Source organism: Gopherus flavomarginatus, chromosome 22 (genome assembly GCF_025201925.1).
Source record: "Gopherus flavomarginatus isolate rGopFla2 chromosome 22, rGopFla2.mat.asm, whole genome shotgun sequence".
Taxonomy (NCBI): Eukaryota; Metazoa; Chordata; order Testudines; family Testudinidae; genus Gopherus; species Gopherus flavomarginatus.
This window is the reverse complement of record NC_066638.1, coordinates 8,458,646-8,472,328: the sequence shown is the minus strand read 5'-3', so window position 1 is coordinate 8,472,328 and position 13,683 is coordinate 8,458,646. Positions and strand designations below refer to the sequence as shown.

The 13,683-nt window shown below is 50.5% G+C and overlaps 1 protein-coding gene across 2 annotated transcripts; it reads left to right on the top strand.

The window, feature by feature from the left end:
* Positions 1–237: 237 nt before the first annotated feature.
* On the top strand, positions 238–11,144 carry IFNLR1 (interferon lambda receptor 1). Of its 2 annotated transcripts, none has more exons than XM_050932232.1 (7): positions 238–333; positions 1,374–1,518; positions 4,646–4,824; positions 6,177–6,325; positions 6,951–7,107; positions 7,809–7,939; positions 8,553–11,144. In XM_050932232.1, the coding sequence occupies exons 1-7, from the start codon at positions 276–278 to the stop codon at positions 9,483–9,485; spliced, it is 1,752 nt and encodes a 583-aa protein (XP_050788189.1). In that variant the 5' UTR covers positions 238–275; the 3' UTR covers positions 9,486–11,144. The 2 variants fall into 2 exon arrangements, with proteins under 2 accessions (XP_050788189.1, XP_050788188.1); XM_050932231.1 differs by having other exon boundaries at positions 6,948–7,107.
* Positions 11,145–13,683: the final 2,539 nt, after the last annotated feature.

Here is a 13,683-nt window from a genome sequence, read left to right as displayed (position 1 = left end):
GGCTAGAGTGTATTTATCATTGAAGACTGAGAGTTGTTTTCTTTTATTACAGCAGTCATTAAACCGGGAGCTCCATGCCCTTACACACAGGTGTCCTGTGTTCAAACTATAGCTCAGCCTTTGAACTGCAGCTGATGTGTGAGGCTACCTTTATCTCAGGGAGTGGTTCCTGTGTTCTCCTGTAGGTGGCTGACTGGCAACGTAACTTATTACAGGAAACTGGATAATGAAAGTGGACATAAGAAAAGAAACACATTACAAGTCTCGGCTTCAGCATGTCTGCCGGGAGAATCAGAATCCTGGTAACTCTGTCTTCCTTACAGCAGATTCTAGGTACAGTATGGAAATCTTTGTGCTGCTTTGCTCATGCTAAAGGCATAGTCTAAGCATAGCTGGTGCTTTTTGCTTCGTCTTTGCCAAAACACTCAAAGTCTCTGTGGACGGGGCCTTGGCCATGTAAACAGGAGTGAAATGTAAGGCTCTGGGGCGGATAAATATCAAATTAAAGGTTTTCCTCTCAGATGTGCCCACATTTGAAATGGGAGGTGCGATTCCCTGTTCATGGAGATATACACACACTAGCTATGCTCTAGTAATGCCTAAAACTAGCAGTGTGTCCATGGGGGCACAGGCCCCGGGGATTGGGCGGGATTGTTCTCAGGATGGCTAGTCCAAGCCGCTACCAGTGCTGCTGTGGACATGCTGCTGTTTTTAGGGGCTGGCTCATGCTGAGCTAATGCAGGTACATTTACATGAGCTGGGCATCACATCCCCACCTCAGATGTGGACCCACCCTAAAAAGCATCCTCCTGAAGGAGCAGGGATAGCTAGAAATTGGTTCTGTCCTGAAAACCCCAGGTCCCTGGTGTGTAGGGCTGGCAGAGCCATGACCTGCTTCGAACTCAGAAATCTGGAACTTTTGGAGAAACGTTTTAAAAAATTGGAGTTGAAACAGTTGTCTGAGGAATTTCCATAAGAACTGAAGGCAGCACCGTCAAACCAGAGCATGTCAACTAAGAACTGATCCAGTCCTTTCCCCAGATCTGGATCTGAACCCTAACCTGCTTCCAGGGGTTGAGAAAAGCGTGGGCAGCCTACGACCTCACTGAGGCTGGACTCAGATGCACCGAGCTGGTTCTTGTGCTTGAAGGACAAAGCCTGAGGGGCAGGAAAATGGGCAAAATCAAAACTTGGTCCAAACACCCCTCAGGGCTGGGGTGAATCACACCCATTGGGAGCGCTGCAGGAAGGCGTCACAGAGCAGTAGGTCCTCACACGTGCTGTTCTCCCATGAGCGCCCAAACCTGTCCCAGCCCCAGAATCAAGCCTGGAGCATTCAAATAGCTTTTCCTTCCTATTTCCTTCCTTTCCAGGCTCCTTAGCTCTGTGGCAGCCCTCCGTGCCACTGTCCCCCCCTCGCAACGTGACGCTGCTGTCGAAGGATTTCGGCATGGCTTTAACGTGGCTCCCCGGAGAGGGGTCCCCACCAGATGTGCTGTATACTGTGAGGTACCAAAGGTGGGTGTCCCACAAGGGAAAGTGACTAGGAGCGCCTGGGGCTTGTTCCCCATGGCGGGTGGGGTGCGGGGAGAATTGTGAGTGGTGGTTCTATTAGTGGGGTCCGTTCCTAGCTTTTTATGCTGGATGGACCAGGCCCGCAAACAAACTGATCAACTACAAGGCCGTCCCTTGTAGAGCTAGGATTGCCAGATGGCTGGTTTTCAACTTGAACACCCAGTCGAAAAGGGAACCTGGCGACTACGGTCAGCACCGCTGATCAGGCCATTAAAAGTCTTGTTTGTGCGGGGCTGGTCGGCTCTCTACCTGGCTCCATGTGGCTCTCCAGAAGCAGGGACATGTCCCTGCAGCCCCTAGGTGGAGACGCTGCCAGGGTGACTCTGCACCTTGCCCCTGCCATGAACACTGGCTCTGCAATTCCCATTGGCTGGGAACTTCAGCCATTGGGAGCTGCGGGAGTGATGCCTGAGGGCGAGGCAACACACAGAGCCACCTGGCCATGCCTCCACCTAGGAGCCGAGGGACATGCTGGCAGCTTCCCAGAAGCCACCTGAGGTATGCGCCGTCTGGAGCCAACACCCCGAACTGTCTCCCACACCCCAACCCTCTGCACCAGCCTGAGACCCCTCCTGCACCCAAACACCCTGCTGGAGCCTGCATCTCCCACTCACTCCTGCGCCCCAACCACTTGCCCCAGCCCAGAGCCCCCTCCCACACTCCAAACCCCTTAGCCCCAGGCCAGAGCCCCCTCCTCCACCCCAAACATCTCATCCTGGGCCCCCGCCGAGAGTCCACACCCGCAGCCAGAGCCCTCACCTCCCACACACACACTCCAACCCCCCCCCAGCCCTGAGCCCCCTCCCACACTCTGAACCACTCATTTCTGGTCCCACCCCAGAACCTGCACCCCCAGCCCACAGCCAGTACCCCCTCCCTCACCCCAACCCCCTGCCCCTGCCCAGAGCCCCCTCCCAAACTCCAAACCCCTCAGCCCCAGCCCAGACCCCCCTCCTGCACCCCAAACCCCTCATCCCTGGCCCCACCCCAGAGCCCATACCCTCTCCTACATCCCAACCCCCTGCCTCAGCCCAGTGAAAATGAGCAAATGAGTGAGGGTGGGGGAGAGGGTGGGGAGAGAGAGGGAGGGGGGATGGAGTGAGCAGGGGGTAAGGTCTATCAGAAGGGGCAGGGGTGGGGCCCCAGGGAACAGGTGGGGCGGGGGATGGGGCCAGGGTGTTCTGTTTTGTGCGATTAAAAGTTGTTAACCCTGTGTAGAGCACTGAGGGGAGCTGGGGTTCAGGCAGCTTAGAGCCTGGTTAAAAGTGCTCCCCGGTGCTGCCCAGGCCAGCAGGGCCGTGTTTGCTCTCTGTGCTGTTACGGGGACCCTCTTACTGTACCCCACGCAGCCTGGCTGCTACAATTCCCTTTCTCCCCGGCCATTCTGAGCACACCCCTGTGGTTCCTCTCTGGCTTCCTGTCTCTTGCCACTGCAGTTTCAAGTTCCTTAATCTTGCCTGCCCCAGGCTCTGCCCTCCTCTCTCTCCTTGCTGCTCCCTTCAACTGGCCCCTGCTTCTGGCTTTGCCTCCCTCTCCAGGAGGTGTCTGTCCCCAAGGGCCTGGTTCTTTTGGGGCCTGAGCCAAGTCAGTAGGAGTCTGTCCGTTGATGACCATATAAATGGAGAAATGGCGTTTCACCAGCAGGAAGCTGGTGCAGTAGAGTGGAGAATCTGGCCCCTTGTTTTCATCTACCAAGCACAATCTCTCTCTTATCTCTCCTTAAAACCCACTGCTTCAAACCTCCCCTTCCTTTGATCCTCCACCAGCCTTCCCTCCCTTGTGCTGCCTCTCCTCCTGCCTGTGTTGGCCTCTCCATCCCCAGGCCCTGCTTGTGCAGCCCACAATGGGAGGACTTGCAGATCCTGATCCATCTCACAGGGATGTCAATGGGAGCCTTTCCGTTGGCCTCCATGGGCCTGGAGCAGGCCCAGTATGCTTAAGCTAAGAGTTTCAAAAGTGACTTGCGGGCCCAGTGTGAGACACTTTCAAGGGGCCTGATCCTCAGGAGTTGCAGAGGACCATCTCCCTGGAAATCAGGACCTTTTAAGGCAGCTCAAGTAGAGCACCCAAAAAAACCCCACAGTGCCTAAAATTCCAAGTCACATTTGAAAATCTCTGCCTGGGGTTGCAAAGCTTTTTAGGGAAGAGACTGAGTCTCATTCCTTCTACCTTAAGTACTTATATGGCCTCCATCGCTGTAATATCTAAGTGCCTGACCGTGTTTAAGGTGCTGCTCGTCCTGACTACCCTGCAAGGCAGGGCAGTGCTATTAAACCTGTTTTACAGATGAGGAGACTGAGGCACGGACACTAAGGCTGTGTCTATGCTTACCGTGGTGTGTGGAGTTCAGACACAGCACGCCCTCCCCAGCACAGGAGTAAATAGCAGTGTAGGCGGCAAAGCACTGCTTAGCCCTGTAGAGTGGAGACATGCCAGAACCTTAGTGTGTGGACCCTACACGGCCCTACATGCCCAGGCTGGGCCTACCATATCTGCATTGCTATTTTTAGCAGTGTAGTGTCCTGCTATCTCCCCGCTGTCAGAGCCTTTCCCTGTGGCAGGGAAAGCCTCTGTCAGCCAGGAAAGGCTCTGGCAGGGAGGAGGCAGTGAGGAAAGGCTGCAGCAGCTTTCCACTGCCTGAGAATTTCCCTGCTGCCTTCCCTGTGCAGCCCGCTTTTCACTGCAGTTTGTCACTACACGTACCCTACATCATGCCACCACCAGTATCATGGCGTGTGTGATTTTCCCAAGGTCACCCAGGAAGTCTGAGTCAGAAAAAGGGATTTGATCCATGGTTGCCGGAGTTCCAGGTTTGCACCCTAACCAATGGGCAATCCTTCCTTTCATTCTGTTGCTGTAAAGCAGAATGTAAATCTTTGGGGCCATTTAAATAATTAGAATTTGGGCTCTGTCCCTTTGCTAGGGCCAATCTCTGGGAATAGGCAAATGTGGGGAGAGCTCTGCCGTAAGCCCTCAGCCACGTTTGGTGCTATTCTGCAAAACGCCACCCCTGCTAGCCTGAAGAAGCCCTAGATGTTCAACCCTCTGTTGGTTTTGTTTCTTCTTTCAGATGGGATCACAAAAAGCAGTGGGAAAGGGTCCAACACTGCAGAAATATTTCCCAAACCACCTGCAATCTGACTTGTGTGTCAGACCCGTACAACAAATTCAAGGCCCGTGTCAAAGCCCTGTCGGCAGGGCGCCAGTCTCCCTGGGTGGAGTCAGGATTCGTGGAATATCATTTTGATGGTACATTATTGTTAGTGTATGCTATTGCTGAACGGCCTTTCCAGAGAAAATGTTTGTGTGATGCTCCCACAGCACTAGAAGAGTTTGGAGTTTCCCTCTACTCTCTTCCACGCTTGTAAGATTTCGTAAGGTGCTCAGATACCATGGTGATGGGCACGGCATAAGAACCTGAATAGAACAGACCCACACTACAGCTGTAGGCCCTATGCAGAGAGCTGAGTCTCAACAACCTCCCCTGGGGGAAGGACAGTGCCCGTTGGGGAGTTTCTGATCGCAGGCTCTTTGTCCTTCATTATCCAACATGTTCACTGAGATCATGGCTTCTGCAGATCAAGTGGCTACCCCCAAGTCAGATGCTTAAAGCACTGACAGACTCACTGATGGGGGTAAAGGGGGCAATTGGTCAGGAGCCGGGGTGATTAAAATGGACTGGGGGCCACTGCCAGCAGTGCAGCGGGGCTAAGGCAGGCTTCCTGCCCACCCTCACTCTGCGCTGCTCCGGAAGCAGCTGGCATGTCCCTACGGCCCCTGGAGGGGGGGGGTATCCATGTGCTTTCCCCACCCCAAGCACTGACTCCACAGCTCCCATTGGCTGGGAACTGTGGCCAATGGGAGCTGTGGGGCGGTGCATGCGGACAGTGGCACGCAGAGACCCCTTAGGCCCCCCGCCTAGGAGACACTGCCAGAGGGGTGTGCCAGCCGCTTTTGGGAGCTGCCCAAGGTAAGCGCTGACCCCCTGACCTGCTCCTGTACCCCAACCCCCTGCCCCAGCCTAGATCCCGCACCAAGCTCCCTCCAAGAGCCCACACCCCCTCCCACACCCAAACTCCCTCCCAGAGCCCTCACACTTTCCTGTGTCCAAACTCACTTCCAGAGTCTGACCCGGCATCCCACTCACACCCAAATTCCCTCCCAGTGGAAGGGGCAGGGGTGGGGGTGGGGCAAGCGTCCTTGGGTTTGCGCGATTAGACAGTTGGCAACCCAACTGGGTGGGCTTGTGGAAGCCCTGGCTGTGTTGGAAGAGCATGCCCAGCAGCGGAGCCAGCAGCTCGCTGGCCACCAGCCAGCGCGGGCACAGCACCACCCAAATGTCAAGTGGCCCGCAGCCACAAGGGTGCAGCTTGTGCATACATGGGGGCCCATCGACTCTTCTGCCCTGGGGCCCGTCCTTGCTGTCGGCAGGCCTGAGCACTGGCTTTGAACTCTTTGCATCCATCTAAGAAAGAGCCTGAGCTTCACAAAAACTTAGTGTCCTGGGTTACTTTGTACATGCCCTGTTTGGGTGACTGGCTTTTGGCTGCATACTGGGATCTATGCGAGTGCTGCTCTAACATCTGGGCACTCAATTACAGTGGAACTGGCTCCCCCAGCACTAGAAGTGAGCGTGACGGAAAGTACAATCAATGTGAGTGCCGCTTTCCCCCTGGCTTCCTGTGTAGAGAGCACCTTTATCGATCTGAAGTATGACCTGGACTTCTGGGAAGCCGGAACTGAAGACAAGGTCAGAAGATCAGTGCTTCATTGGATTAGGCATAGATACGTACTGGAGATGCAAAGCTGAGATCTTGGTCCAAATGTCTCTAGAGTTCTGGGGAGGGGAGCGGGATGGATCTGGGTTTCTGGGAACTGGGAATCATGGGAATAGTTGTTTGATGCCCAAATCCAACATTCCAGATCCTTCTGCTATATATACCACAATGCACAGAGACAAAAGTCCCAGGAGAAGCAAAGCCTCATGGGATACCTGCCCAGAACACTACCACGTCCTCCACACAAAGTCCAAAGTGTGAGACTCGCTGATAGGTATTGAATTGGAGAACAGCTGACGTTGTGTACACAGTCAGAGCATGCCGTCTCACATGCACCAGTTAATGTGCAAAACACTCCATGCAAATTAGCCCCCTAGTGCAGCCAAGGCCTAGAAGACTGAAATAGTCAAATGAGAAATACCAGTGCCAGACCAGGCGCCTGTGGAGTGATACGTTGTTCTTGCCTGGCTAACACCTACACATGAGGAAGAGGAGAGACATGTCACAAAGGTCCCTCCAGAGTCTAAACAGAGGATTCAGGTCTGAATAGAGAACCCCAACCGTCTCTAACCCTCTGTTTTCCTTGTGTCTCAGCAGACGCAGTACTACGACAACATGAAGTGGGACAAGGTAACAATCAACACTCGGGAGATAAGCGGCAATTACTGCCTGAGTGCCAGGGCTTCTTTCCAAGTAATCCAACTGAAACACAGCGAGTTTTCCAAGCCAGTGTGCGTGCTGTTAAAGTCCAAAGGTACGGCCCTGCTGGGAGGAAGCAAGGGGATTGGTTGAGAAGGGACAGGGCTGGAAGGAAATTTTTCCATCCAAACTGGTTTTTGATGGAGAATTAGGTGGTCCAGGAAAGAGGCTGGTTTTGCAAAGAAGTGTCTCCTTTCTGTGAAAATTTTTGTCAAAAGTCAAAATGCCTGAAAAACTGAGACTTTGGCCAAAAACCAAAATATTTTAACCAAAATAACTTGGTATTTCAGCCCAGAATTTTTGGTATTTAAATTTCCCCTGAAAATGTAAATTGTCCATGGAGAACTTAGATTAAAGGGTTTTCTTTTTTCCATTTTCAGCAACCTTTTCTGTAAAAAAAATCAGTTAGGTTTTGACCAGCTCTAGACAGAACGCTGGTCTGGATGTGGGCCGACCTGAGTTCTGTAGCTGGCCAAATCACTCTCTTATCTAGGCTGTTGTCAAATGAGGAGAATGACACTGAGGTTTGAGATCGACGGATGAGAAGTCCTCTGTAAGTAGGGTGACCAGAAAGCAACTGTGAAAAAACAGGAAAGGAGGTGGGAGGTAATAGGTGCCTATGTAAGAAAAAGTCCCAAAAAAATGGACTGTCCCTATAAAAACAGGACATCTGGTCACCCTAGCTGTAAGAAGCTAGTAGTACTTGTAGAACATGTCCACAGCAACAGAACTATTTCTTGGCTTTCTCTCTTGCAGACATGGACTGGAAGCTCCTAGTCACCATTGCAGTCCCATTGTTCGTCCTGCTTTTCCTTTGCACAGCTGCTGCATCCATCCTATGTCTGTGTAAACAAGCTGCCAAGAGAGTGAAGAGGCCTCAAGCTTTGGTACGCAAAGACTGCATTATTGGGCCAGTCCTGGAAGCTGCTGTGTTCCTGCAACTCTTCCCGATTTCCTCAGCACTTCTCAGGATTGGGTCCAGAATTGAGAGCAGATAACACCTACTTCAGTGTATTTGTACAGCGGTAGCACACAACTTGCGTGTGACACAAGGCTTAGGAAAGGGGTAGATAATAGGACAGAAAATATCATCTTGCCTCTTTATAAATCCCTGATATGGCCACATCTTGAATACTGTGTGCAGATGTGGTCGCCCCATCTCAAAAAAGATATATTGGAATTGGAAATAGTTCAGAAAAGGGCAGCAAAAATGATTAGGGGTATGGAAGAGACAGGAGCGGCTTCCAGCCACAGGGGAGGAGGAGGGGGGAAAGGGATGACCTGCCCATGTCTTTGCAGAGCTCATCTCCTCTCCTCCCCCAACCCCCAGTGTGGCTGGAAGCAGCTTGTCCCTTTCTGCCTGCACAGTGTCAAAAGGCAGCTATCACCTCCAGGTTATGGAAGGGACAGGCTCTCTGGCACTTCCCATGTTGCTTTAAAAAGTATTTGTCAAAATGAAAACCTCCTTTAACCTGTCAATCTCATTTCCCTTCCCGCTAGGATTTCTCCCATTTCAGGGCTCCTGGGAAGATCCTTGAGAAGGAGCCCAGCGAAAAGGAGTTCTTTGAGGAAGACCTCCTCGTCTGCCTGGAGAAGCCAGCATTGGAAGGGAGAAGGAGTTGTCCTTCAGTGAGGAACCACATATCACTAAAGGCTTCTCTCCTCTCACTCTGGGAGGAGGAGGAGGATGACGATGACAGCAGCAGTTTCAGACCCTACACTGAAATGCCTCAGTTCCTGAAGAGAGCTCCCAACTGCCAAGTAGCCAGCACGAGTCACCAAAGGTCCAACTCGGGTTCTGAACTGGACAGCTCTCACTTTGAGGGAGTATCTGTGTCTGACCTAGCAGGGTTAGGGTTCTCTCAGCTTGTTTGGAGAAGGGGCTCAGCCAAGGGGGACACCTCTGGGTTCCAAGACAGCGAGAAATCCTTTCTTTCTGAGAGTTCCTCCTTGGGAGACTTCTCTCTCTTTGAAGCCCAATATCCAGCTACTAATGGACATGGGCAACATGTCTGCCAAGGAGACACTTTCCTTCAAGTGACTGTGTTGACGGAGGGGCTCAATGGAAAGCCTCCTGCTTATGAGCACCGCCTGCCAATGAGTGGTCCCCATAACACCAACCATCAGCGGCATCCTTATCCTGACCCAATAGTGTGTGTTGCACTAGAAGTCAGTCAGGACTCTGGTGGCTTCCCTCTTGAGGGGCAGCTTGTTTGCTTCCAGACTTTAAAGCTCGCAGAGGATGAGGGCATCGCAAGCGACAGCGACGGCCTCACAGTGTTCTTGGAAGAAGACCCATCACCCCCGGCCTCACCAGTAGGCGAGATTTTTGAAGCTGAGACACAGGGGAAAGGTGGCAGCTTGCAGCAAGAGAGAGATCCAACCTTTAAATTCCAGGGATATCAGCATGTGCGTTATATGCCAAGGAAGTGATGGGGATAGCAGTCTTGTGGCTGGCCTGGATCTAGGGAGCTCCATCCAGGAGGAAAACAAGGACAAGTGTTTGTCAGGCCCAAGATTTATGCTGCTTGTGCTTTACCACCCATGCAAAATGCTTTCTGCTACTGTTTGTCCTGCTAGGGCTAGGTCTTCACTCACTGAAAGAGGTGGGTTTTTATCACGAGGAAAAACAAGGCACTTTGTAGTTTTGCCATGAGGTAAGCAAAGTGAAGTCGACCCCAGGCAGGGGTGTGGTGCTAGTCTTACCTAGCTACCTCATGGTATCACTACCCGTGCCTCGTCTCCACTTAGAATTTTACAGTGAGATAAGGATCTCAGGTTAGTTATTGTTAAGGTTGCATGACCTCGGTCATGGAGGTCAGGGAAGTCATGGATTCAGTGACTTTCCAGGACTTCTGCAGTGGCTGGTGCCGCTGACCCTAGGGCCATCCAAGCAGCTGGCCCCAGGAGCCTCAGCAATGCCTAGCCAGGTGCAGTCAGCCCCCGTTGCCAAGCAGAGGCAGCTGTCAGCCCCCAAAGTTCCCCCAGAGCAATGATGCCCGCAGACCCCAGGAGCAGCTAAGATTTAGTCAGGGGTATTTATAGTAAAAGTCATGGACATGTCATGAGCAAGAAACAAATACTCTTAGCCTTAGTTATTGTACTGTAAAAACCCCACACCTTTATGTCAGTGAAGACACAGTCAAGGGCTGTGTAAAACTGCCAGCAACTCTGGCAACATGGCATGTTCCAGTTGTGTGTGGATTTCAATCCAGGCCAGCACACTTCTGTTCTCCCAGCTGTCATTGTGCAGTTGCTTCCCTTGCTGGGTGGGACAATCTAGGGTGGACATTTGCCTCCCACGTAGACATAGGGCCACATCTGCTTTTTGCGGGGTAAAGGGAGCTTCCCCGTCAGCCTGCAGAGCTCACCAGAGAGAACAAACATTGAGGCCAGCAATGGGAGATGTTTGGTTTGGTTATTTATTTTGATTTATATAAAAACACACCTGTCGGTGCTGAAATTCACCCTGCTGAGCAGAGTGCCTCAAAACAGCTGTGTACTGAAGCAATAATGTTCTGGGGGGTAGAGGGGTGCATGTGTGTGTGTGTTTGCATTTCCCCACCACAACACAGGGCCTCCTCTGCTCACCTGAGAAAGCCCACGCTATTTGCCAGAATGGAATCCCTTCCAGCCTCTCGCATCAACACTTGGTTGGAGTGAAATTCTAAGCAATTCATTGTGCACACTGCTTCATTTGTGCCAGGGCTGCCCAGCACTACTAGGCATGGCAGTTCAAAGCCCTGGCGCCACTGGGCTGGATGCATTCATTATGAATGTAAAATAATTGCTTGTGGCCTGGCACATAATTGCTTGAGCCTCAGAACATCTTTCATTACAAATTAAGCACTGATCGTACATCTTTCCTCCAAGAATAGTATTTGCTGTTGTAGGCTGCATTCCCTTGCTGATTACCCATCTCTGAGGAAGAGTCAAAGCTCCAATACCACCCCAAACTACCCCAGAAGGAGGTGCTAGACAGAGGTGGGATCTGTGCCCGTCTCTAGGGGCTGATGGTGTTTTACTTGTGATGTTTCCAGCTAAAATGAACTTGATGTGTATGTTTTATTCCAGTAAAGGAAATCAAGAAAAGGAGACTCATTAAAGGGGAAATGGTGAGCTGCCTTTGCTCAGAGCTCTCCATGGTCATGGAGTCATACCTTAGACAGTTTACACCGGGAGAAAAAGGCAGGGGAGTATTAATGTGGATCTTTAATGTTCACAGCCTTCAGGGGGAGACTAAGATTAAGCACCAGAAGCAGGGGAAGGGGTCAGGTGATGGATAATGGCAACAATGCCTTTCACCATTATTGGTCACTCCCTATGTTTCAGATCAGATAATGACTAGAGAGAGACAGCAGCAAGCCGCAGGGTTCAGAACCAGATCTGGACCTCAGCATATTATCATAGAATCATAGAAGATTAGGGTTGGAAGAGACCTCATGAGGTCATCTAGTCCAACCCCCTGCTCAAAGCAGGACCAACACCATTGTTTCAGACCAGACTCGAGTAGTGACTGAAAGTTGTTACCATTTGACAGTTTGACAGTCTGTGGGAAATGCATTGATGGTCTCAGTCCAGTTCTCGGTGGACATGTGTCCATATCACAATTGCCTTTGTCCCCCTTTGTATGGGGAATTATAGACCCAGATACAGAACTAGATTTGCTTCCATCTGCAGATTTGGGAGGAGAACATAGGCTAAGAATTTGCTGCATGTTTCAGGGATCTGATTTCTTTATCTGAGGGGAGTTTGCAGGCTGATTTGCAGAGGTGCTAAACTCAGGCCTGCAGTGAGCAACAGAGGGGCTGTCCGTCTCTAAAAATCAACCTTTAATGTGAAAACACTTAGGGAAATGATGACAAATGCTATGTGTCTAACCTGCCACCGGAGGGCAGTGATTTAGAAAGTTTGGTCTCGGTGGCTGCTGCTGTGATGTTAGAGAGACAAGATGGGTGAGGTAATATCTCTTATTGGACCAACGTCTGTGGGTGAAAGAGACAAGCTTTTGATTTTTGATGGAGCTCTAATTCAGTCTGTTTGTACACACCCAGCCAGCAGCAGTACTCTGGCAAGCTTTAGCAAAACTTCAGGGATTTGGGATTCAATCTCACATAATGTCAGCACCGCTGATCTTGCTGTCTGTGAATGCAGGAGTGTGGTCTATTGGGAAGACAATGCAGCTGGATGCTCTTTGTTCACAAATTATTGGGCCTACGGCAGGAATCCCTGGGTTGAATGCTCTGACCTGTATGACGCAGGAGGTCACACTAGATGATCAAATCATCGCTCTGGCCTTAAAATCTATTGACTGCAAAATCAGATGACAAGATTTCTCACCCTTTTCCTCCTGGTTCAAAGTTCCAAGCAGAGTTTCATGTTAAAGCTGTGTTATAAATGACACTCGTTCCAGTTCTCCCTCACTGGAGCTCACAGACCCCCACAACCTTGGGAAGGTTGGACTCCAACCCCATTTCTGAGCTTTACAGCTTGGTCCCTCTCTCTCTGAAGAAAAACAAATTCCATGAGGCAGGTTCCATCCCTCTACAAATGAAGACAGACAAGCAAGGCCTTCAAATAATAATCTCAAAGCATCTCAGGTGATGCAACACTCTTGAGGACTAAGGGAAGCACCCCCATCACGGTCTTTACATAGGTCATCATGAGCTATAGCAAGTCTCTGTCAACATGGGGTTGTAAGTAATGTTGGGATATTTTAGGGTTAAGTATAACAATAAGCTGCTAATGTGCTGACATGGCATTAGGGGACAAAGGCATATGTGGGCAATATCTTTGTGTCTAATACATAAGTTACAGATTCTTCAGTATTACTTTGTCTAATACATAAGTTGCAAATTCTTCAGTATTTCTTTGTCTAAAATATAAGTTGCCAGATTGTTCCCATCTCCGTTGTTCATAAAAATTGATAAGGATGCAGCTGCAGAAGACTGCAGGAGAAATACCCTTTGTGTAAAAGAAGGTAAAAGGAATATTATCTTCCCCTCCCTCCCTTTCCCAGCTACATAAACACGCCCTGGCTTAGGGCCCCTTCCTCTCTCCCCTGAGAACTGCTGATGAGGGAGATTTATGGCAACAAATTGTTGCACAGAAAGGTATCTTCAAGGTAAAAGTAACATGTAATGTTATGAGTACTAAATAGGGGTGGGTTTACTAACGGTAGGTGTTTCTATTACTTAAGGGTTTTTGGGGTGTTGTAATGGATGTAGGCATGTACATACTAATCTAAACAAAAAGAGTGTGTTGTAATCAGTTCGGGGCTTACTGGACAATTGGGTCCAGGGGAACAAGTATCAGATTCCATCTACTCAATCCGCATCTGGGTCAACCTGCTTCTTCTTCTAACAAGTAACATGAGTTTTGAGGAGAGGAGAACATGAGGACAGTTTTACAGTCTTCATCCACAGAGCTCCTTGATGGACAGGGGTGTGTGATTAGACACAAGCAGTGCTAATTGATAGGTGGGTTTTGCTTAATCAACTGGTTGGACTTCTACAGCTTGGCCAGGTGAGGTGGGAGGGATACCTACATGAGCTTTTCTGTGAATTTGTGGCGCACTCAGAGCATTCATCAGGGCTTATATCCTACTAGGATGGGTGCTAGAATAAATCTG